The sequence below is a fragment of the Micromesistius poutassou genome (assembly GCF_964030765.1).
Source record: "Micromesistius poutassou genome assembly, chromosome: 10".
In the NCBI taxonomy this organism is placed as follows: Eukaryota; Metazoa; Chordata; class Actinopteri; order Gadiformes; family Gadidae; genus Micromesistius; species Micromesistius poutassou.
The window spans coordinates 494,306-516,229 of NC_140280.1; the positions used below are offsets into that span (position 1 = coordinate 494,306).

At 49.3% G+C, this 21,924-nt stretch overlaps 1 protein-coding gene across 3 annotated transcripts in view; it reads left to right on the plus strand.

Annotated features, from left to right (window-relative positions):
* Window positions 1-6,015: 6,015 nt before the first annotated feature.
* The window catches only part of acss2 (acyl-CoA synthetase short chain family member 2), a 24,417-nt gene continuing 8,508 nt past the window's right edge, over window positions 6,016-21,924 (plus strand). Inside the window, exons 1-8 of one of the 3 annotated variants that reach the window (XM_084474609.1) lie at window positions 6,016-6,836; window positions 7,326-7,521; window positions 12,442-12,533; window positions 13,051-13,154; window positions 15,142-15,214; window positions 18,227-18,302; window positions 19,657-19,768; window positions 20,069-20,116. In XM_084474609.1, coding sequence (XP_084330735.1) covers window positions 6,707-6,836; window positions 7,326-7,521; window positions 12,442-12,533; window positions 13,051-13,154; window positions 15,142-15,214; window positions 18,227-18,302; window positions 19,657-19,768; window positions 20,069-20,116 — 831 coding nt within the window. In that variant the 5' untranslated portion in view covers window positions 6,016-6,706. The remainder of the gene's footprint in view (window positions 6,837-7,325; window positions 7,522-12,441; window positions 12,534-13,050; window positions 13,155-15,141; window positions 15,215-18,226; window positions 18,303-19,656; window positions 19,769-20,068; window positions 20,117-21,924) is intronic. The other 2 variants (XM_084474610.1, XM_084474611.1) reach the window with 2 other exon arrangements.

Genomic DNA, 21,924 nt, shown 5'->3' on the forward strand with positions numbered 1-21,924 from the left:
GGCAGACCGTCTCCTTATCGCCCCGTGAAGCCTCAGCCTGACATGCTTTATTAAGTCTGGGACTTCTCATAGACTATCTATTCCTACTACTACAGGCACGGTCACAATCTATTGCTGAATTAGTTTGGACTGGCTCCTATAGGCTCAGGCTGGCTGTACTGCCCTTGATATTTGACTCTAGTTTTTCGTTGGATGCGGTATGTTTCTATTGTGCTTTTGGAGATCTGTTCTTCTGTAATTCCACTGTACCCACCGGTGACTCCCGATCAACCCCCACTAGCCGGTACTGACTACTGGAGGTTGACTGGAGCCGACACAGTGTGGCTGCTTAGTTCACAACAATACAGACGAGTTCATGAAACATATGCAGCCTGTCGGGCAGTTTATATCCTAGGCAACAAAAACTGTTCTTTCAACCTTCCAGATTAACATGAAACTGGTCTGATTCCTTCGCCGATGTTATTAAAACAATTTCTAAAACGTGAAGTGGCGTGAAATGGAAATCTTCTGAGTATCTCACTTCCTGCCGAGGCCAAGGCGTCCGATTGGTTCCTGCCTTGGAGGGGGCACACTGGCGGTCTCTGTGATTGGTCGCCCTGTTTTAAACGTTTGTTATTTGAGCCGTTCCGAGGCTGACGAACGCCTCGGGTCGCGTCCCGCCGCGCTGTAGGAGCCGATGAACCTATGATGTCACAGTGCGGTGGACCCCCTCTGGTCCGTTGAGCGGGCGGTGCTGGACTCGGTGACCCAGGCGTCGACCGGGAGACCGATGACACGACGAGACCGCGGTCAAACCGATCAACAGAATAATCAGTCTGATGGTTGCAGAACTTTAGACTTTGTATTTTGATCTTTTTGCCTTATAAATGAAAAATACAGAAAACATTTGTACATGTTCGGTCTGTGTTTGTATGTTTGTGCAGAGACGTATTTCCTGTCGTTGGTTGCCTTTTCTTTTTAATTTAGCCTTTTTGTTGCTGTCCTATTCTGGGGTTCTCCAACACAAACGTAGTCTGGGAAGAAGCTGGGATGTGTAGAGAGATGAGACGGCCGCATGTCTTCCATGAAGTCCCCCAAAGCAATCGATCACTGGTGTTTATTTGTACTTATTACATATGGTGTATTGGGGGGGGGGGGCTGTATTTATGGTCCAACAGCATCTTAAGAACAATTCAATTTCCAATCCAACACAACCTATTTATTTTGAAAGTAGGTCTTTATTGGTCCATCAGTCAGTTGAGCCAAGCCCTGTTAAGCTTCCTTTAACTGTTCAGATGACCAACCAGTATCAAGTCAGAAACAGACAAATCTATGAAGACTCATGACTCGGTGGAGAGCCGTCATCGTCAAAGAGATTGCTGCAACATTCCCTTAATGGACTACATTGTATACGCTGGTCTCCTAGAAACTAGGCAGTTAGTCTGCACAAGTAAGGTGGTAGACCTCACTCTCTCGAAACGAAATCCTAGGCAGCGCTGTAGAATGTTTTAATACATGACTGATTCTAGATCAGATTTAACGGCTGACCTTAAAAAGCTCTGCCGACTCTGAGCAGATGGACTGAATGTTAAGCCTGAACATTACACTACTTTTTATTACGGTTCTATAAAGTGTAAGTTGCCTTGTAATAAATCACACATCAGGCGAATATCACAGCTACTCTGCAGGCCTCTTGATGTGAACCAGAACCAGATAGAACTCGGTAGAACTCTGGTCCATGAGAACAGTCCGGCCGGTTGTCCGGGGATACGGTCAGGCTCCCCTCACCCTCACGCTCCTTCTTGTGGCCGGCCTGGTGGTGGAGGGGCAGCCTGGAGTCTCTGGAGCCCCTCAGCGTCTCCCAGGCTTCTCTCTGATCTGACCTGTGGGGGACGTGAAGACGTCTGCTACCTTTTACTGCCGTGTGTTTTTTGAAAGCTGCATGAATGAGGTCTTTCCACGATGGCCAACTATTACTACTTAAATATATATATATTAAAAAAAAGGCATCTGAATTAACTCAACGGTCATTTGTTGGACTGTCTAAAGCCGCCTAGTGTTGAACCCGAGGCCCAGAGTTACAGACGGTGATTGGGCTGATTCTAATAGTTCTAGAAGGAATCAGGTTTCATTGATCAGTGATGACGGGGGTGTGGTGTATATTTCATGTGCTCATCCTGAAGCAGTGAAAGTACTAGGTTCAAAAGGGAATGTTGCTTTTGAACACCTCCTTCATCGTGCTGCTCTATCAGTGTTTAAGCACGTGTATAATATATCATACACATGATGTATATTCAATTCTACACATGATACCCTAACAATGATCTCCTTGTACAGCTCTTCTGTGTGTCTAGGTTCCTTTTTTCCCCTTTGTATCGGCTCAGCTACATATGTTCTGATAGGTTGTTTCATTAACTACTGAAACAAAGTTTCTTACAAAGAATAAAGCTGTATTTCCATGTCGAAGGGTCTTGTTTTAATTTCATCATTCAACTAATTCAATTTTTTTTGCATGAAAAATTTGCATTTTAATCCACAAACAACATGTGTAATCCGGGGCACATAAAGACGGACCAGACAATAATTACTTGCCGCTCACGCGTGTTCCCGACAGTTAGCGGTCATGTGGTGGACGAGTCATCTGGAACACTCCATCAATGGGTCATGGTGAGTTGAGTCTAGGGTACGATTTGGGGAAATAATCAAATTGCGATTATTTCAACCAATATTGGGATTGCGATTTAGTATGTGATTTTTCTTTTTAAAATTCCTTATGTTCTGTATTATTCACTAAATCAATCAATAAATCATGACCACAACATTGGAAGCAGTCAACATATAAAACGCTCTTTTCTTTAGGCCAGGCCGTTGTGTTGAGATGAATATAAATAACATTTATTTATTTATTTATATTCATTTATTTAACCAGTGAGTACAGTAACAGTAAATAAAATAAGTAAGATCAAATTAAAAAATCCCAAACATTTTTTAATCGCAGCCTTCGCGATTTGCTTATCGCGTTCCACTACATAGCGACTATTAATCTTCATTACAGACATACTAGCTACTCTGGGTAATTACTCAGAATTCCACACCCAGTGCCAGAGTTATGAGACTTAATGAGAAGTGTCTCAATCAGTCAAAAGAGGAGTGAACATGTCGTGTAAGCCCCTTAAAATGATTTAATAACGGTTATCAAGCTGATGACGGTATCAGGAGTCTCTGGACAGTAACGAGGGTCGCTGGACATCGCCGGTGGTCGTGGTCAGCCTTGGGACAAGTCAGTACTTGTCCACCATATGACCGACTGCTCCACACTCTGTTGGACGAGAGCATTCCCATCTGCTCTGCATGCTGATCCCATGACATCATGGAGGACCCAAGGAGTTCCAGAATGTTACCCATTGTCAGAGACACACAGACAGCAGGGCCGGGGGATTACTGCTGCTGCTGTTCTAGTTCAGCACTAACTGTTCTCTTAGTCTGTGTCTTGTTGATGGTGTGTCTGTGAATACCTGGCTGCATCCTCACCTCCCCTAGTGGGATAATTCAACTTGACTTTGGTCTGTGGCATAGTGCCGACATTTACACAACCTGCAAACAGTTGGGTTTAACAGTTAGGATCATATTTTCCTTTTCTTCTAAAAACCCTTGGACTAAACCCCTCTTAAGCCTTTTGGACGTCAAACCGAGCCCATCAGGTTCCAACACATTGACTGTAGAGCTTGACTCAAAAACATGCGTGCAACTTGCCCTTGCCTTCTTTGGTCTGGTCTTGTCTTGTCTTCTTATCAACTTGAATCTGTGGTTCTCTGGTTAATTATTCTCCTCATCCTGTCCCGCTCTCTCACTGCTGCAGGGGAAAAGAGACTACACACCAAACCTTTCTTTTGCCAGGACTCTACTAGGTTCCACGGTCCTCTGGACCACTGACTAGTGGCCGTGCGTCATTAGTCAACAAGTCACCACCAACATAGTGGCGTGAACTAAACGCAGCCATCGGGGCCCAACTCTGTGAAACAGTAAGCCATCGAAACACAAATTAACATTGAATCTTTATTTAATTCTTAGGCTTCTTTCTAAAGATGAAGGTCTTAAAATGCTCTGCGACCGGCTGACAATCACTGCTGTGGACTACAGAACGTGGTTAGAGTTACACTACTCCATCTGAATACACACAGGTGGTGGTGACTCAGTGAGGGAGGCACTGATCAACCCACAGGCTCTCTTTAGTGATGCGGATCATTTGGATCTGCTCACCAACAAGAGCATCTCCCAAACAGCTCCATATTACCACTTAAACCTCTTATAATTCAACCAAATGTAGCCCGTTGTGACTTATGATTCGTATGTGTAGGCAGGCATATATATATATCACTTCAATTATCTACGTCTGGCAGCCTGCTTTATCTGCCTGTCTGTCTGTCTGTGACACATTTCAACACATATAATGACAAAACCGCAGTATCCTCACACAGCCACAGGGAGCAGCACCGAGCACATATAATAGCTAGGATGTAATACCCGCACATAGCCAAAGGGGTCAGACCGAGCACATATAATATAAGCTGTAACACTTGCACATAGCCACGAGGGGGCAGCAGCTGATCACACATAGATGAAGGGGGCGGGCTTTTAAAGCCACAGAACACGCCCACCCATACCTGCCTATTTAACCTCGGACTCAGCTTTTAAACAATAGAAACTCCTGGGCAGCGTATCGATTAGATATTCAGCTTGGGGACGCTCCGCACGTGAAATATACAATTCCTCTCCTTTTGCTTCAGAGATAATAGACCAGAACCTTTACCGAATAAAGTGAGTTAAAAGCGATCCTGTTTCGGCTGTCTTTTCTGAAAAGAACACAACAATCCGTATATATATCTGCCTGCCTGCCTGCCTGTATGTCGGCCTCCCTTTCTTTCTGCTTGTCTGTCTGTCTGCTCATCTGTCTGTCTGTGAGTATGAATGTGTCTTGTTTTCCAGATAGGGCTGCTTCATATATGTGGATTATGTTGTCCACATCCCCCATGAGATGCGTTTCCTCGGTTTTTACCTTATCTTTAAGATAAGATAAAAACCGAGGAAAAGGCTGTTAGAGTATTGGACGATACCGCATGCCCTGATTTGTTCAGCGAAACCCATCACTTCAACATACGCGTTGAAGGAACTGAAAGAACTGCAGGTAGGGTCAATGTTCTACTTGTGACAGTCACCATGACAGTCCTCTCTACCCGTCCGCTGTCGCCCCCCGGTGGTGAGTGGCGGTCACTGCGGCCCGGTCAGCGTATGGTGGGTCACTAACCCGGGTCCAGATTGCTGAGGAAAGGCGTCTGGGGTTCATCTGGTTCGGCTCCCAGTCCTTTACTATTATTATATTATTATACTATTATATATACTATTATACTATCGTGTATTTGTATGTGGACTCTGTTTGAAAGGATAGACTCTAAGGGATACTTGAGCTAAACCATTTATAACGTTCATGGCTGACACAATCTGAATCCATCACTCTTTACGTTAGGTGTGTCTTCTTTGATTCAACGCGTGTCACTGACTTGAACAATCGATATGTTCTTCATGTACACAGTATAGGCCTACAGACAGATCGCCTCTCGATAAGGCGTTGGGGAGTCTGTCAGCAGGTGTGTTCCACACAAACCTACTAAATAGAAAGGATTTTACTCCACTATTTACTATTTTTACTTCACACACTGTTGATCCATGTTGATTTCAGACATATTCCCCAGGTAGCTACCCCTCTCTAATTTGGTTTCTACACTAATATATATATATACATAAAGAAGCATGAAGATGAAGTCAAACGTGATTTTCCGCCCACCTATAAAAGCACGTCACCGGCCGGTGTTTGTAATAACCTCTCCGGGTCACCAGTCCGCTCCAGTCCAGCTCGTTCGGGTTGTTGTGAAGTTTATCCTCGTGGATGACGTCGACGTCTTGCCGCGCCGTGATTGGCCGGCAGCGAGGGGGCATCCAGCGTCCAGGCCCCGCCCCCAGCAGCAGCTCTCTCCTCGTCCGCTTCTCCGCCACAAGAAAGAGGAGCTCGTCTCTGAATGTCACCGCCGGGGACAAGGGGCTTGATTTGGCATGCTCTTTCACGGGTTTTAATGCGACTTTCTGAGTGAAAAGAAGAAGCGGTTCTTGTTGATCGCGGACCGCAGACGCTTAGTACCTCAGCGGCCTCGTATCATTGCGCAACTGAAGCCCAGCTTCGACTTCTTTCCCCTGCTGCTGGATGAGCTAGCTTCTAGCCGCACGCCTTTTAAACGGGCTGCTGCTGCTGCTCCAAGACCTGCAGCTCGTACCGGGGGACACACGTCGGGTTGTCCGCCGAGCACAAACCGTGCGTTGCTTTTTGCAAGCGCAAACTGCAGAAGGACTTTCAAAAGCGCGACTTTTTGACTTTTTTGTTGTTGCTGCATCAATTCTATACCTTTTTATGAGTGCACATGGAAACCAGCTTGAACAAGGAAGTCTTGATTAGTCTCAACTTTATCGCTTCCTTATTAGCTAGCCACTAGCTAGCCGAATAGCTATTGCAATTAGTGCATTGTGGCCGCAGCTGAGGAGGTCGCCCAGCCCCCCCGTCGAGTCGGTTGTGAGTGCATCGGATCGATACTTGGGGCCGTCCGAGCTCGCGTAGTGAACGGCTCAGTGTGGCACCATTACCGTAGTGGCTGGTGTAGAGTCCACGGGTGGTTTGAAGATGATTCCCGACAAAGCTCCGAAGGACGACGTCGTCTTCCCCGCGGCGGAGGAGCTGAAGGAGACCGCTCACGTCCCGAGCTTCGAGAAGTACAAGGAGCTGTACAAGAAGTCCATAGAGAACCCAGATGGTAAGCACTAGGGCTGCTGTTGACATGTCCTCCACCACCACTACCACTACCACTACCACCACTGCATTCGGGGAGGGAAATAAATACAAAAAAAAGTGAACACGACAGGGAAACTGTATGGGTGAAGCCCAATTATATTAGAATTAACGCTGCAGACTATTCAACGTGTTGCAATGATCAATCACTTACCTGTCTAGTACACAAAGGCACACATACGAAGCGTTCAGTACCCCACCATACACCTGCGTGAAGATTCACACGTTTCTCTGTGGTTCCATTGATGGGCGATGAAGGCTTTACAACTCATCTACCACTAAACACCCTCTTCTAAAATTGTCTTCCTTTTATTTAGTTGTTTGTGTTTACCGTAAATTCTCTTTTTAGTTTGGTCCGGTTTGATATCATGTTAGATTCATGGACGTCATTGATGTGTTTTATTTCCTATTGGCTCTGTGACACCTCTTCATGTCTCCCCCCTCGGTCCTCCAGAGTTCTGGGGAGATATCGCCAAAGACTTCTTCTGGAAGACCAAGCACACGGGCCCCTTCATGGACTACAACTTCGACGTGACCAAAGGGGAGATCTTCATCAAATGCATGGAGGGCGCCTCCACCAACGTCTGCTACAACCTGCTGGACCGCAACGTGCACCACCGCAAGCTCGGGAACAAGGTCGCCTTCTATTGGTCAGTGGGAATCCGAAGGGCGGCACCAGAGGCCCGCCGTACCAACGACAGCCTACCTGTCCAATCACACAACACGGTCAACCTTTAATTGAATGTTTTGGAATGCGCTAACAGAGATCAGTGAACTCCATTGAAAAGAGATCTACAGTAGGAAACTTCTGGCTGAGATCTGATGGTTACGTCAGACCCTAGTGGTTGTACACAGCAGCTTCCATGTTGGTAACAGTTCAAAAGTATGTTTACATTTAGGGCGTTTAGAAGACGATTTTATCCAGAGCGACTTACAGCGGTTAACACACACCGACGGAGGAGTCAACCACACAGGGAGACAGCCAGCTGGTCAGGAGCAGTCAGGATTAAGCGTCTCGCTCAGGGACACATCGACACTAGGAGGAGCCGGGGATTGAACCAGCAACCTTCCGGTTACAAGTCAACCTGTTCTACCTCCCGAGCTAAGCCGACCCCCCCCCCCCCCCCCAAAAGTAAAGTTGTATTGGCGTTAGTTTTATTCCCATTGTACAGTGTCATGGCAGTTTCTTTGAGACATTGCGTCTAGGACAGACAAGACTTCTAAATGCAAAAAAAAACCTCACAATAGTTGCAGAAAAGGAACCTTTTTTAATGTATGCGCATACACCGGTCTCCTCTGTAGCCTCCTCCACCACCGTCCCACAGAGCCTCTCTCTCTGTAGGGCTGTGGACGGCCGTCTGTTGGTTCTCCCTACACCAAGAGGGCAGCTATCTCTGTACCCTGCCTTCCCGTCAAGCAGACGTCTTTATGAGGGCTCACTGTTTCCTTTGCCTCAGCCAAAGGTTAATCCAAAGAGGAGAGATAATACAAGGAATAGGAAACTAGGCTTAAATGATTAAATGGAACCCACCAGTGTTTCCATTAGTGCAGCAGGGCACCAACTCTGCTCCATCCCTGTGGTCTGTGGAGACGTCCACAGTTCTGACGGCCTGTCCTGACTCCTCCAGGAGGGATCTGAACCCGTTTACCCTCTGTGGGTCCTCCACAGTGAGGAGGGGATCTGAACCCGTTTACCCTCTGTGGGTCCTCCACAGTGAGGTGGGGATCTGAACCCGTTTACCCTCTGTAGGTCCTCCACAGTGAGGAGGGGATCTGAACCCGTTTACCCTCTGTAGGTCCTCCACAGTGAGGAGGGGATCTGAACCCGTTTACCCTCTGTAGGTCCTCCACAGTGAGGAGGGGATCTGAACCCGTTTACCGTCTGTAGGTCCTCCACAGTGAGGAGGGGATCTGAACCCGTTTACCCTCTGTAGGTCCTCCACAGTGAGGAGGGGATCTGAACCCGTTTACCCTCTGTAGGTCCTCCACAGTGAGGAGGGGATCTGAACCCGTTTACCGTCTGTAGGTCCTCCACAGTGAGGTTGGATCTGAACCCGTTTACCGTCTGTAGGTCCTCCACAGAGAGTCTCTGAGCTTTGATGCGGCCCCATCTGAACTGCCGGCAGTGATGCGCCATACGACGTCGTCTTCTCAGACTGTTTGTTGGTTACAGCGATGGGCTGGTGACTCATGGGCTCCAGTCCCACTTTACTCGATATTAATTCACAGTCCACGACTCGGTCAATGGTCGATTACATCGTCTAGCTCTGGGCTGTAGCGGTGGAGGACTGTTGAGGCTTTGGGCCGGTCAGGTGTGTGGAGGGTCTTGTGTTGTGTTGATGGTCTCTGTGTTGTGTTGATGGTCTTGTGTTGTGTTGATGGTCTTGTGTTGTGTGGATGGTCTTGTGTTGTGTGTGGATGGTCTTGTGTTGTGTGTGGATGGTCTTGTGTTGTGTTGATGGTCTTGTGTTGTGTGGATGGTCTTGTGTTGTGTGGATGGTCTTGTGTTGTGTGGATGGTCTTGTGTTGTGTGTTGATGGTCTTGTGTTGTGTGTGCTAGCGTGTGCGTTTAGAGGTTTGGTTTTCTGCCTGAACCCGGCACACCGCCAGCCCAGGAGTCAGTTGTATGAGTTTCCTCTCCAGTTAGGCGGGCCGGTCTCGTGGTCAGTGATATCTGTCTTTCTTCATCATTTCATTGTTATAAAGCATGTTGCATTGTTAGTAAAATAATAGTATCAATGACATTGGTTGAGACAGAATAAGGTTACAATGCGGTCATTGTTCTAAAACATGTTGCATTGTAACCTTAAACCTGAAGTATCACACCAGTGGTGGATACAGAATTAGGTTACAACACGGTGGATTATTATACTATATTACTTACCTCTCAGAGAGAGAGTGAGTGAGTGTGAGACAATAGGATGGAATGCCACCAGAGAAGAGGATGCTCACAATACATGCACTGTTCTAAAGAACCTGTCTGTCTGACTGACCGTGAGTGACTTGAACCAGGCAGTCAAACAGGCAGACGGAAATAGTTTGTTAATAGTTATTTTCTTATGCTCAGTCAATATATAGTGTTGTTATTGTTATGCTCAGTCAATATGTATACTACTTAAATGAGTCATAGTTCTACCTTGGTTCAACAGTGAAGAGTGTAGTTTACGTAGGCCTGAGCGTGTTACGTAACTCACTTCTTACTTTACTTCACTTCTCCTTTAGTGAGTAGCTGCTCCTCTTCTGGCCTCGGGGGACTACTCAAAAAAATGCAACGTACCGGCCTGGCACTTATTTGAATGTCGTGTGTGTCTGTGTGCATGCAAGCGTGCCTGGCCCGTTGGTACTGTCAGTCTTGATCCACTGCAGTGGAGCTACGGACTAGAGGCTGGGTGGCTGGTCGTCCTGTGTGATAGGCTGTGTACCAGAGGCTGGGTGGCTGGTCGTCCAGTGTGATAGGCTGTGTACCAGAGGCTGGGTGGCTGGTCGTCCAGTGTGATAGGCTGTGTACCAGAGGCTGGGTGGCTGGTCGTCCAGTGTGATAGGCTGTGTACCTCAGCCCTCCTCCCACCAGCGGTGTCTTCTGCACTGACTGTGAGATGCTCGGAGGAGAAGCGTCGCCAAAGGGATTGCATTGTAACAGTTGATTTGAGAATCAAAAGGGACGATGATAGCAGGGGGCCTTTGAGGTCATGGAGAGACGGATGGGGTTGGGGGAGAGGCTGCGGTAGGACAGGCAGACAGACGTGATGGCACTCCAGGGCTGGGCTCATAGTGTCAGGAGTATGGAAGCAGACAACGAGGTCATGTATTACACGGTCCCTGCATCTCACCAAGCCTTATCTCTCTCATAAGCCTTACCCATCTTTATACATCCCTAACACATCTAAACTAACCCCCCTTATACTAACTCTAACACATCTTTAGTAGGCCTAACTCAGTTATACTAACCTTAACACCTTTACGAGTCCTAACCCATCTATTTTAACCCTAATCCACCCTATTTTAACCCCCACTATACTAACTCAAACCCATCTAAACCATCTCTTAACCACCACTAACCCTAACCATTTTAAACTAACCCTATCCCATCTATACTAACATTAACTTCACTGTAGACAACTTTGTTGCTTTCTTTCTGTCATATAAAAGTTGTATAAAGTGCGATCTAATCTAAACTGCTTCTTTTATGGTCTTAAATGTCATTCAAGTTTTGGACGTTATCTGCAGTGCCTCCCGTTGCCAGTGAGGTCACAGTGAGGTCACAGTGAGGTCACAGTGAGGTCACAGTGAGGTCACAGTGAGGTCACACGGCCATTAGAGCATGTCCCCTCCTTTGTCCTTGGTCTCGGTGCTGGAGCGGGGGCGGCTCTCTGTCTATTAATGGAACACGGCACCGCTGGCACAAGCTATCGCGCTAGCTGCTCTGTAGACGTTGGGGGGCCGCCCAGTCTATAACTGGAGCCCATTTGTGCACCAAGACGCTGCAGGGACCCCCGACGCTGCAGGGCCCCCGACTCTGTCCCAGGGCCCCCGACGCTATCCCAGGGCCCCCAACGCTGCAGGGCCCCTGAGGCTGCAGGGCCCCCCGACACTGTCCCAGGGGCCCCCGACGCTGCAGGGCCCCTGAGGCTGCAGGGCCCCCTGACACTGTCCCAGGGCCCCCGACACTGTCCCAGGGCCCCCGACGCTATCCCAGGGCCCCCGACGCTGCAGGGCCCCTGAGGCTGCAGGGCCCCCTGACCAGTGGCGTAAATATTGACGGTGCAACCGGTGCAGCTGTCCGGGGCCCAGACGCCGTCAGGGGCCCATGGAGGAATAAAAATAAAAATAAAAATGTTTTTGTGAATTAAACAGCTCGGGGGCGGGTCGGTAAGGTAGGCTAGCTGAGTGGCTGGTATGGGAGGAGGAATGATCATTTGTCCAAATTCCAATCATTCCAATCATTTGTTTACCCGTGTGCGATTGCTACCCCTACTCTCATTGGCTGAATCGTTGAGAACGTTTTAGACTCAATCAATATAAGGTCGCGGGGAGACAAAGCTCTGTTGGTTTGTATATTTTATTTTTGTAATGGTAGGAAAAAAACAATACTTTATTAAAGCATGCAATTGTGATGTAGAACAAAATAAAAAGAAAGCAAAGTGCTTGCATGATATTGAAGCCTACAGCGATCGTTAGTTAACTTGTGTGGTGTCTTGTCATTTGTTTACCCGTGTGCCATGGCAACGCAATTGCTACCTGCTGTAGTAGTACTCTCATTGGCTGAATCTTTGGGGGGGGGCACAAAAAAAATATTTGCACCGGGGCCATCACCATGATGTTACGCCACTGCCCCTGAGGCTGCAGGGCCACAACACGACAAACCCGAGGAGGACCTCTGCTGTGACAATGGCCACATTGCATTCCTCAGCAGAAAGTTAACACTGGACTGTGTGTGTGTGTGTGTGTGTGTGTGTGTGTGTGTGTGTGTGTGTGTGTGTGTGTGTGTGTGTGTGTGTGTGTGTGTGTGTGTGTGTGTGTGTGTGTGTGTGTGTGTGTGTGTGTGTGTGTGTGTGTGTGTGTGTGTCCAGGGAAGGCAACGAGCCGGGGGATGAGCTGGCGGTGACGTACCGAGAGCTGCTGCAGAGGGTCTGCCGCTTCTCCAACGTCCTCCGGTCACAAGGTGGGTCCCCCCCCCCCCCCCCTCCCCGCTGTGTACAGTACAGGCCGCCCCCCCCCCTCCGCTGTGTACAGTGCAGCCCCCCCCGCCCCCCCGCTGTGTACAGTACAGGCCAACCCCCCCCCCCCCCCTCGCTGTGTACAGTACAGGCACCCCCCCCCCCCCCCCCCCCCCGCTGTGTACAGTACAGGCCAACCCCCCCCCCCCCCCTCGCTGTGTACAGTACAGGCACCCCCCCCCCCCCCCCCCCCCTCCGCTGTGTACAGTACAGGCCCCGTCCACACACACAGAAGTTTGGAAAGTCTCTGATCGTCCACACGAAACACAAAGATGCATTCAAGTCAACCCTCAAACCGGCGTTATAGACCAGTAGGGGGCGATGAGGTGAACCACAGCCCGCCCACCAGGAGCAGGTGGAACACGACTCGATCGGCATTCACAAAAACCGCCTCAATGTTGATGTCTGTGTATTGATCACGTGGATGATTGATGACGACGACCACTCTGCTTTATCCTCCAGGCGTGAAGAAGGGCGACCGCGTGTCCATCTACATGCCCATGGTGGTGGAGCTGGTGGTGGCCATGTTGGCCTGCGTCCGCATCGGAGCGGTGCATTCCATCGTGGTGAGTGACCTGGTGACCGCTGGTCCAGTACTGGTGACCGCTGGTCCGCTACTGGTGACCACTGGTCCAGTACTGGTGACCGCTGGTCCTGTACTGGTGACTGGTGACTGGTGACCACTGGTCCAGTACTGGTGACCACTGGTCCAGTACTGGTGACCGCTGGTCCAGTACTGGTGACCGCTGGTCCGGTACTGGTGACTGACCACTGGTCCAGTACTGGTGACCACTGGTCCAGTACTGGTGACTGGTGACCGCTGGTCCAGTACTGGTGACTGATGACCGCTGGTCCAGTACTGGTGACCACTGGTCCAGTACTGGTGACCACTGGTCCAGTACTGGTGACTGACCACTGGTCCAGTACTGGTGACCACTGGTCCAGTACTGGTGACTGACCACTGGTCCAGTACTGGTGACCACTGGTCCAGTACTGGTGACTGGTGACCGCTGGTCCAGTACTGGTGACTGGTGACCGCTGGTCCAGTACTGGTGACCGCTGGTCCGGTACTGGTGACCGCTGGTCCAGTACTGGTGACTGACCACTGGTCCAGTACTGGTGACTGATGACCACTGGTCCAGTACTGGTGACCACTGGTCCAGTACTGGTGACTGACCACTGGTCCAGTACTGGTGACCACTGGTCCAGTACTGGTGACCACTGGTCCAGTACTGGTGACTGGTGACCACTGGTCCGGTACTGGTGACCACTGGTCCAGTACTGGTGACCGCTGGTCCAGTACTGGTGACCACTGGTCCAGTACTGGTGACCACTGGTCCAGTACTGGTGACTGATGACCACTGGTCCAGTACTGGTGACCACTGGTCCAGTACTGGTGACTGATGACCACTGGTCCAGTACTGGTGACCACTGGTCCAGTACTGGTGACTGATGACCACTGGTCCAGTACTGGTGACCACTGGTCCAGTACTGGTGACTGATGACCACTGGTCCAGTACTGGTGACCACTGGTCCAGTACTGGTGACTGGTGACCACTGGTCCGGTACTGGTGACTGATGACCACTGGTCCAGTACTGGTGACCACTGGTCCAGTACTGGTGACCACTGGTCCAGTACTGGTGACTGACCACTGGTCCAGTACTGGTGACCACTGGTCCAGTACTGGTGACTGACCACTGGTCCAGTACTGGTGACCACTGGTCCAGTACTGGTGACTGATGACCACTGGTCCAGTACTGGTGACCACTGGTCCAGTACTGGTGACTGATGACCACTGGTCCAGTACTGGTGACCACTGGTCCAGTACTGGTGACTGATGACCACTGGTCCAGTACTGGTGACCACTGGTCCAGTACTGGTGACTGGTGACCACTGGTCCGGTACTGGTGACTGATGACCACTGGTCCAGTACTGGTGACCACTGGTCCAGTACTGGTGACCACTGGTCCAGTACTGGTGACTGACCACTGGTCCAGTACTGGTGACCACTGGTCCAGTACTGGTGACTGACCACTGGTCCAGTACTGGTGACCACTGGTCCAGTACTGGTGACTGACCACTGGTCCAGTACTGGTGACTGATGACCACTGGTCCAGTACTGGTGACTGGTGACCACTGGTCCAGTACTGGTGACTGCTGGTCCAGTACTGGTGACCACTGGTCCAGTACTGGTGACTGATGACTGACCACTGGTCCAGTACTGGTGACTGACCACTGGTCCAGTGCTGGTGACTGATGACCACTGGTCCAGTACTGGTGACTGACCACTGGTCCAGTACTGGTGACCACTGGTCCAGTACTGGTGACCACTGGTCCAGTACTGGTGACCACTGGTCCAGTGCTGGTGACCACTGGTCCAGTACTGGTGACCACTGGTCCAGTACTGGTGACTGGTGACCACTGGTCCAGTGCTGGTGACTGACCACTGGTCCAGTACTGGTGACCACTGGTCCAGTACTGGTGACTGACCACTGGTCCAGTGCTGTGGGGGCTCGGCCTGGGGACTGACTGGTGTTGCGTGTGTTCTGCAGTTTGCTGGTTTCTCGGCGGATGCGTTGTGCGAGAGGATCCTGGACTCCCAGTGCTCGTTGCTGATAACCGCTGGTGAGTAAAGTGGGCAGAGCGTGACGAACAAGTCGTTCAGTACGTCTTCCCCTGCTGGTTTGTCTGTACGGAGACCACTGGGCGGTCGCTGGGCGGTCGCTGTCACACAGGTTCTGTGAGATTGTTCAAGAAGTAAATTTAGCTCATTGAAATTTGCTTCGTTTGCACCAATGTCTGTAGAAATGTAACCATCATATTGTTTAGCTGAACACTGAACAGGATGGATTACAATGGATGGTCTAGACATCCATCTGCACGCAGCACGCACGCACGCACACACACTTTTCGATCAGGCTATTCTATCTGACAGCTCCCATCTGTTGTGTTCTGAATGTACACTGTTGAATTCAGGCAGGAGGTACAGGGTGTCTCTGTGCAAATACAACAGGTACAAACATTCATTCATCCCTCTCTCAATCAAGCTCATCAATGAAAAGTGATCATGATTGAATGAAGGAAGTATTGGATTCACATGGCTGAATGTATGGGTAGAAATGGAACAACAGATGGTCTTGTGTTGTGTGGATGGTGTTGTGTGGATGGTCTTGTGTTGTGTGTGGATGGTCTTGTGTTGTGTGGATGGTCTTGTGTTGTGTGTTGATGGTCTTGTGTTGTGTGTGGATGGTCTTGTGTTGTGTGTGGATGGTCTTGTGTTGTGTGTGGATGGTCTTGTGTTGTGTGTGGATGGTCTTGTGTTGTGTGTGGATGGTCTTGTGTTGTGTGTGGATGGTCTTGTGTTGTGTGTGGATGGTCTTGTGTTGTGTTGATGGTCTTGTGTTGTGTGTGCTAGTGTGTGCGTTTAGAGGTTTGACTTTCTGCCTGAACCCGGCACACCGCCAGCCCAGGAGTCAGTTGTATGAGTTTCCCCTCCAGTTAGGCGGGCCGGTCTCGTGGTCAGTGATATCTGTCTTTTTTCATCATTTCATTGTTATAAAGCATGTTGCATTGTTAGTAAAATAATAGTATCAATGACATTGGTTGAGACAGAATAAGGTTACAATACGGTCATTGTTCTAAAACATGTTGCATTGTAACCTTAAACCTGAAGTATCACACCAGTGGTGGATACAGAATTAGGTTACAACACGGTGGATTATTATACTATATTACTTCCCTCTCAGTGTGTGTGTGTGTGTGTGTGTGTGTGTGTGTGTGTGTGTGTGTGTGTGTGTGTGTGTGTGTGTGTGTGTGTGTGTGTGTGTGTGTGTGTGTGTGTGTGTGTGTGTGTGTGTCAATAGAATGGAATGCCACCAGAGAAGAGGATGCTCACAATACATGCACTGTTCTGAAGAACCTGTCTGTCTGAATGTGAGGGACTTGAACCAAAACAGGCAGACGGAAATAGTTTGGATGTTCTTGGTGGTAGTTCGTTATTTTAGCATTTTGCTCAGTCAATATGTATACTACTTCAATGAGTGGTAGTTCTACCAGCTCCCATCTGTAGTGTTCTGAATATACACTGTTGAACATTCATTCATTCATCCCTCTCTCGATCAAGCTCATCAATGAAAGGTGATCATGATTGAATGAAGGAAGTATTGGATTCACATGGCTGAATGTATGGGTAGAAATGGAACAACAGATGTATATTTATTTAGGATTGAATGCATGGTTAGGGCTGAACGGATATGTTTCTGTATTAACATGACTGAATGAAGGAAGCAATGTTATTTTTGAGGTTGAATGCATGCATGTGTAGAAATTAATGTATATTTATTTAGGATTGAACGCATGGGAAGTTGTGAATGGATAAATGAATGTATATATAATGAACTGGATGAATGGATGATTATGTAAGCATGAATGAGTGTAAGGAATGTTCATGTTGGTGGTATTGCTCTTTTGCACATGGATGGCAATTTGCACAGTAACCAAAATGTTTACGGTATTTTAGTTCTTTTTGTACTTTTTCTTTTATCTTATTTACATGGTCTGTTGGCTGGATGCCTTTGTTGCACGTGGTATGTTGTATGTTTTTACTGTTGTTGATGCAGAAATGTCCCCACTCTAAGACAAATATCTCCCCAGGGAGACAAAATAAAGTGACTTTGACTTTGACGCACCCACGCGCACGAACACACACACCCACGTCCCCCTCTTCACCGGTTAACTAGACACACACATAATGGACAAATGTCCACACTAACATTTTATCTCTCCAGGGTGGAACACAACTAATTTTTTTCAACTCATGATGATAGTTTTATTGTCTTGCTGGTTAACTCATGATAGTTTTATTGTCTTGCTGGTTAACTCATGATGATAGTTTTATTGTCTTGCTGGTTAACTCATGATAGTTTTATTGTCTTGCTGGTTAACTCATGATGATAGTTTTATTGTCTTGCTGGTTAACTCATGATGGTTTTATTGTCTTGCTGGTTAACTCATGATAGTTTTATTGTGTTCTTGGGAACTCATGAAGGTTGTTTTATTGTCTAGTTATAAATAGACGCATCAAAGTGTGAACGGCCTCCAGCCTCCACTGGTGTTTAGACTTCAGTGAAGCTGACCTGTTGGTCCACAGACTGACAGGTGGGTCTGGGTCCTGGTCTGTAGACTACAGGGGGGTCTGGGTCCTGGTCTGTAGACTACAGGGGGGTCTGGGTCCTGGTCTGTAGACTACAGGGGGGTCTGGGTCCTGGTCTGTAGACTACAGGGGGGTCTGGGTCCTGGTCTGTAGACTACAGGTGGGTCTGGGTCCTGCTCTGTAGACTACAGGGGGGTCTGGGTCCTGCTCTGTAGACTACAGGTGGGTCTGGGTCCTGGTCTGTAGACTACAGGTGGGTCTGGGTCCTGCTCTGTAGACTACAGGGGGGTCTGGGTCCTGCTCTGTAGACTACAGGTGGGTCTGGGTCCTGCTCTGTAGACTACAGGGGGGTCTGGGTCCTGCTCTGTAGACTACAGGTGGGTCTGGGTCCTGGTCTGTAGACTACAGGGGGGTCTGGGTCCTGCTCAGCAGGGAGTACCAGCCCAACTTTCTGACTAATTGCCGTTGTTTTGTCTCTGCTCCAGACGGGTTCTACCGCGGAGATAAGCTGATCAACCTCAAGCTCGTCGCTGACGAGGCGCTACAGAGATGCAGAGACAAGTAAGATCAGCCCTCTAACACAGGATACAGGATATAGGACACAGGATACAGGACAGCATATAGGACACAGGATACAGGACAGCATATAGGACACAGCATATAGGACAGCATATAGGACACAGGATACAGGACAGCATATAGGACACAGGATACAGGACAGCATATAGGACACAGGATACAGGACAGCATATAGGACACAGCATATAGGACACAGCATATAGGACACAGCATATAGGACAGCACGTCTGGAGCTTACTGCAGGCAACAGAATGATAACAACAACTTGTATTGAAATAGCTAACCCATATGAACCCTAAGCTAACCTTATCTCATCTATACTAACCCTAACTCATCTATACTAGCACTAACCCATCTATACTAGCACTAACCCATCTATACTAACCCTAACCCATCTATACTAGCACTAACCCATCTATACTAACCCTAACTCATCTATACTAGCACTAACCCATCTATACTAGCACTAACTAATCTCTACTAACCCTAACTCATCTCTACTAACCCATGCGTCTGTACTAACCCTAAAGGGTTCGTTATGGTTCCACATTCACACAACGCCCACGCAGACTCTTCCACGCGGTCCTGAACCTCTACGGTCGTGCGTGGGGCTGACGTGTCTCTGTGTGTGGGTCCGTGGTAAAGAGAGAGCAGATGGTTGGTCTTTGTCTGGGCGTGCTGTTACTTTACAACTGGTCTACCACTAGAAGTCTTGGTTATTATGGGATGGATTCTCACAACTTGAAAGCTGACTCAAACGATGTGCAACCGAAACAGAAGAAGGTCGTCGTTGTCGGTTCTGGTCGTTACATCTGACGTCTACGATGACCGAATACAAAACGTCTCCACTTTTTACCGATTGCTAGCGAGTAAAAAAAACGGCTCTGGTTACGGCTCTGAAGGCAAAAGTTACATGTTTTGCCTTTTGGTTTTTTTACATACAAAGCGTAGTGCCGGGAATGATGTAGCAGATCGCGGCTGCGTCGCCTCGACTCAAGGTTGTAATCTGTGGGAGGCGTCCGTCTGGCCCTCGCGGTGGACGCTAGGAGGGTCCGCAAGGACGCAAGGAGGGTCCGCAAGGACGCTAGGAGGGTCCGCAAGGACGCAAGGAGGGTCCGCAAGGAGGGTCCGCAAGGACGCAAGGAGGGTCCGCAAGGACGCAAGCGGTCCGTCACCCCCTGGCGTTGCGTGAACGTGGGACCATGAAGAGCCTTCTGAACTAACCCTGACTCACGTGCACTAACCCGTACATCTACATGAACGCTGTGTGGCCGGGGGCGTGTGGCCGGGGGCGTGCGGCGGTGCTGACGGCCGCGTGTCTCCCTGTGGCCCTCAGAGAGTTCCCCGTCGCCCGCTGCATCATGCTGAAGCACCTGACCAGAGAGACGGAGGAGCCGGCGCCCGGCGGCCAGTCCCCCCCCGCCAAGCGCTCCTGTCCCGACCTGCAGGTGAGAGGGAGGGAGGGAGGGAGGGAGGGTCTGTGAGTGAGTGAATGAGTGAGCGTGTGACTTCCTCGCGTGACAATCATTCAGTGCGCTGTGGATTAGCGTCCACCGTTTCCACCTGTTCACTGTTCATCCCGTATTATTCCTCTTAACTCTCATGTAACTCTGCTGTGTCGCTGGTCCCTTCAGTCGTACTGTTTTATTGTGCATATGTTTTTATTCTTTCCTTTTGTAACCCCCTTCTCCATCGTAACCCCCCCCCCCCCTCCCCCTCCCCCCCCTCCCTCCCCATCTCCTCTCCAGCAGAACAAACAGACAGACAAAGTTAGGAAAACGCGGGCGGCGCCCCAGGTATTTTAAACACCACCTCCCCTTGACCTCCTGCATGTCAGACTGTACCCCTCGACACAATCCTCAGGGCCCCCAGCAGCGCCGCCTCGGGGCCCCCAGCAGCGCCGCCTCAGGGCCCCCAGCAGCGCCGCCTCGGGGCCCCTGGACGGCTCCTCAAGGACCTCCTGGAAGTCGTTGTGTTGTTATATTGAAGTCTAAAGCGCTATATAGGCTTCAGTCTAATTCACAATTAAGAGTAAGATCTGAATTGGGCTAATTCAAAATGAATGCCCGCTCAACAATATAAAAACTGTTGGTGTGTTTTGACAGTAATCCACAGAGCAAAATAACCTGGGGATTAGTGTGAAGGTGGGGTACACTTTAACATTTGATATCACGGTCGTTCTCTTGTCAAAGTGCAGGAGCAGTGTGTGTGTGTGTGTGTGTGTGTGTGTGTGTGTGTGTGTGTGTGTGTGTGTGTGTGTGTGTGTGTGTGTGTGTGTGTGTGTGTGTGTGTGTGTGTGTGTGTGTGTGTGTGTGTGTGTGTGTGTGTGTGTGTGTCCCAGCTGTTACGTGTCATCCTTCTTACCACGTCTCTCTGTGTCTCTAAAGTCACGGCCAGGGAATTGAAGCACCTCGTCAGGGCTTGAATTCATGACCCAATATAGGCCCTCCTACGTGCTTGAGATGGTGTGTGTGTGCGCATGCACAGCCACACACACACGCGCGCACAACGCCACACACACGCTGTCACCGGAGTAGAACTGTGTTGTGTTGTAGCTCACCAGAGCCCTGCACCCTCGTATGAATAAATACACATTAGCTATGTTTGAAATCTAATCTTAATCTGTTATTTTCTTTTGAGTCAACAAAGGCGGGGAACGCTGATTCCCGTCATGTTCCCCACGAGAAGATAACAGGCTGATAATGTCGTAATAGTGGGTGTTCATATCTCTGGTGTGTATTTACATACGTAGAGTCGGCTCCGGGGCGTAGCGACACACAGCTGGAACTACGCCACGTTCTCACAGCGGCCGTCTCTAAACAACGGCGCCCTTAAAGAGGGCCGTTGTTTTGGTCCTTGCACCAATTTGAAATGCCCTCTTCAAATTGGTGGATGGCCCGGTGTGAGGACTCAGGTCGTTTGTATCCCGATGCCGTCGTTGTGGAGACTTCCTCATTGGCCTGGATCGACCTGGTTGTCCTAAACGTGAGCGACACACTGGGACGTTTCTCCGTCAGAAACGGACCTCGCCGTCTATTGGCTGTCTCACCGTTTGAGTCCCAGGACTAAAGCAAGAAGTATCTGTGGATTACCCACATGTGTTCTCTTTCTTGGATTCCCTTCCTAGTCTTTAAACACTTTTAAGCCCTGTTCTGTTCAGGTCACATCTGTAGTGTTCCACCGCCCTCCACCGTGAAGCACCACCTCCTCCAAACGCCTCCTCTGGTTCTGCACTGTGTCCCTCTGGCTCTCATAACACGTCTGAACTAACTCCTGTCTGTCCAACGAGGTGGTGACCCCCCAGCACTCGTTGATACGCTCTGGGACTGATTAACAATGATTAACACTGTGGGTGTGTGTGTGGGTGGTTTTGCGCTGTGTGTGTGTGTGTGGTTTTGCGCTGTATATGTGTGTGTGTGTGTGTGGTTTTGCGCATTATTTGTATTTACGTGTGTGTATCTGGTTGTGTCTCTTGTGTTTCTATGTGTGTCTGGTTGTGTGTGTGTGTGTGTGTGTGTCTGTGTCTGGTTGCGTGGTTGTGTGTCTGGTTGTGTGTGTGTGTGTGTGTGTGTGTGTGTGTGTGTGTGTGTGTGTGTGTGTGTGT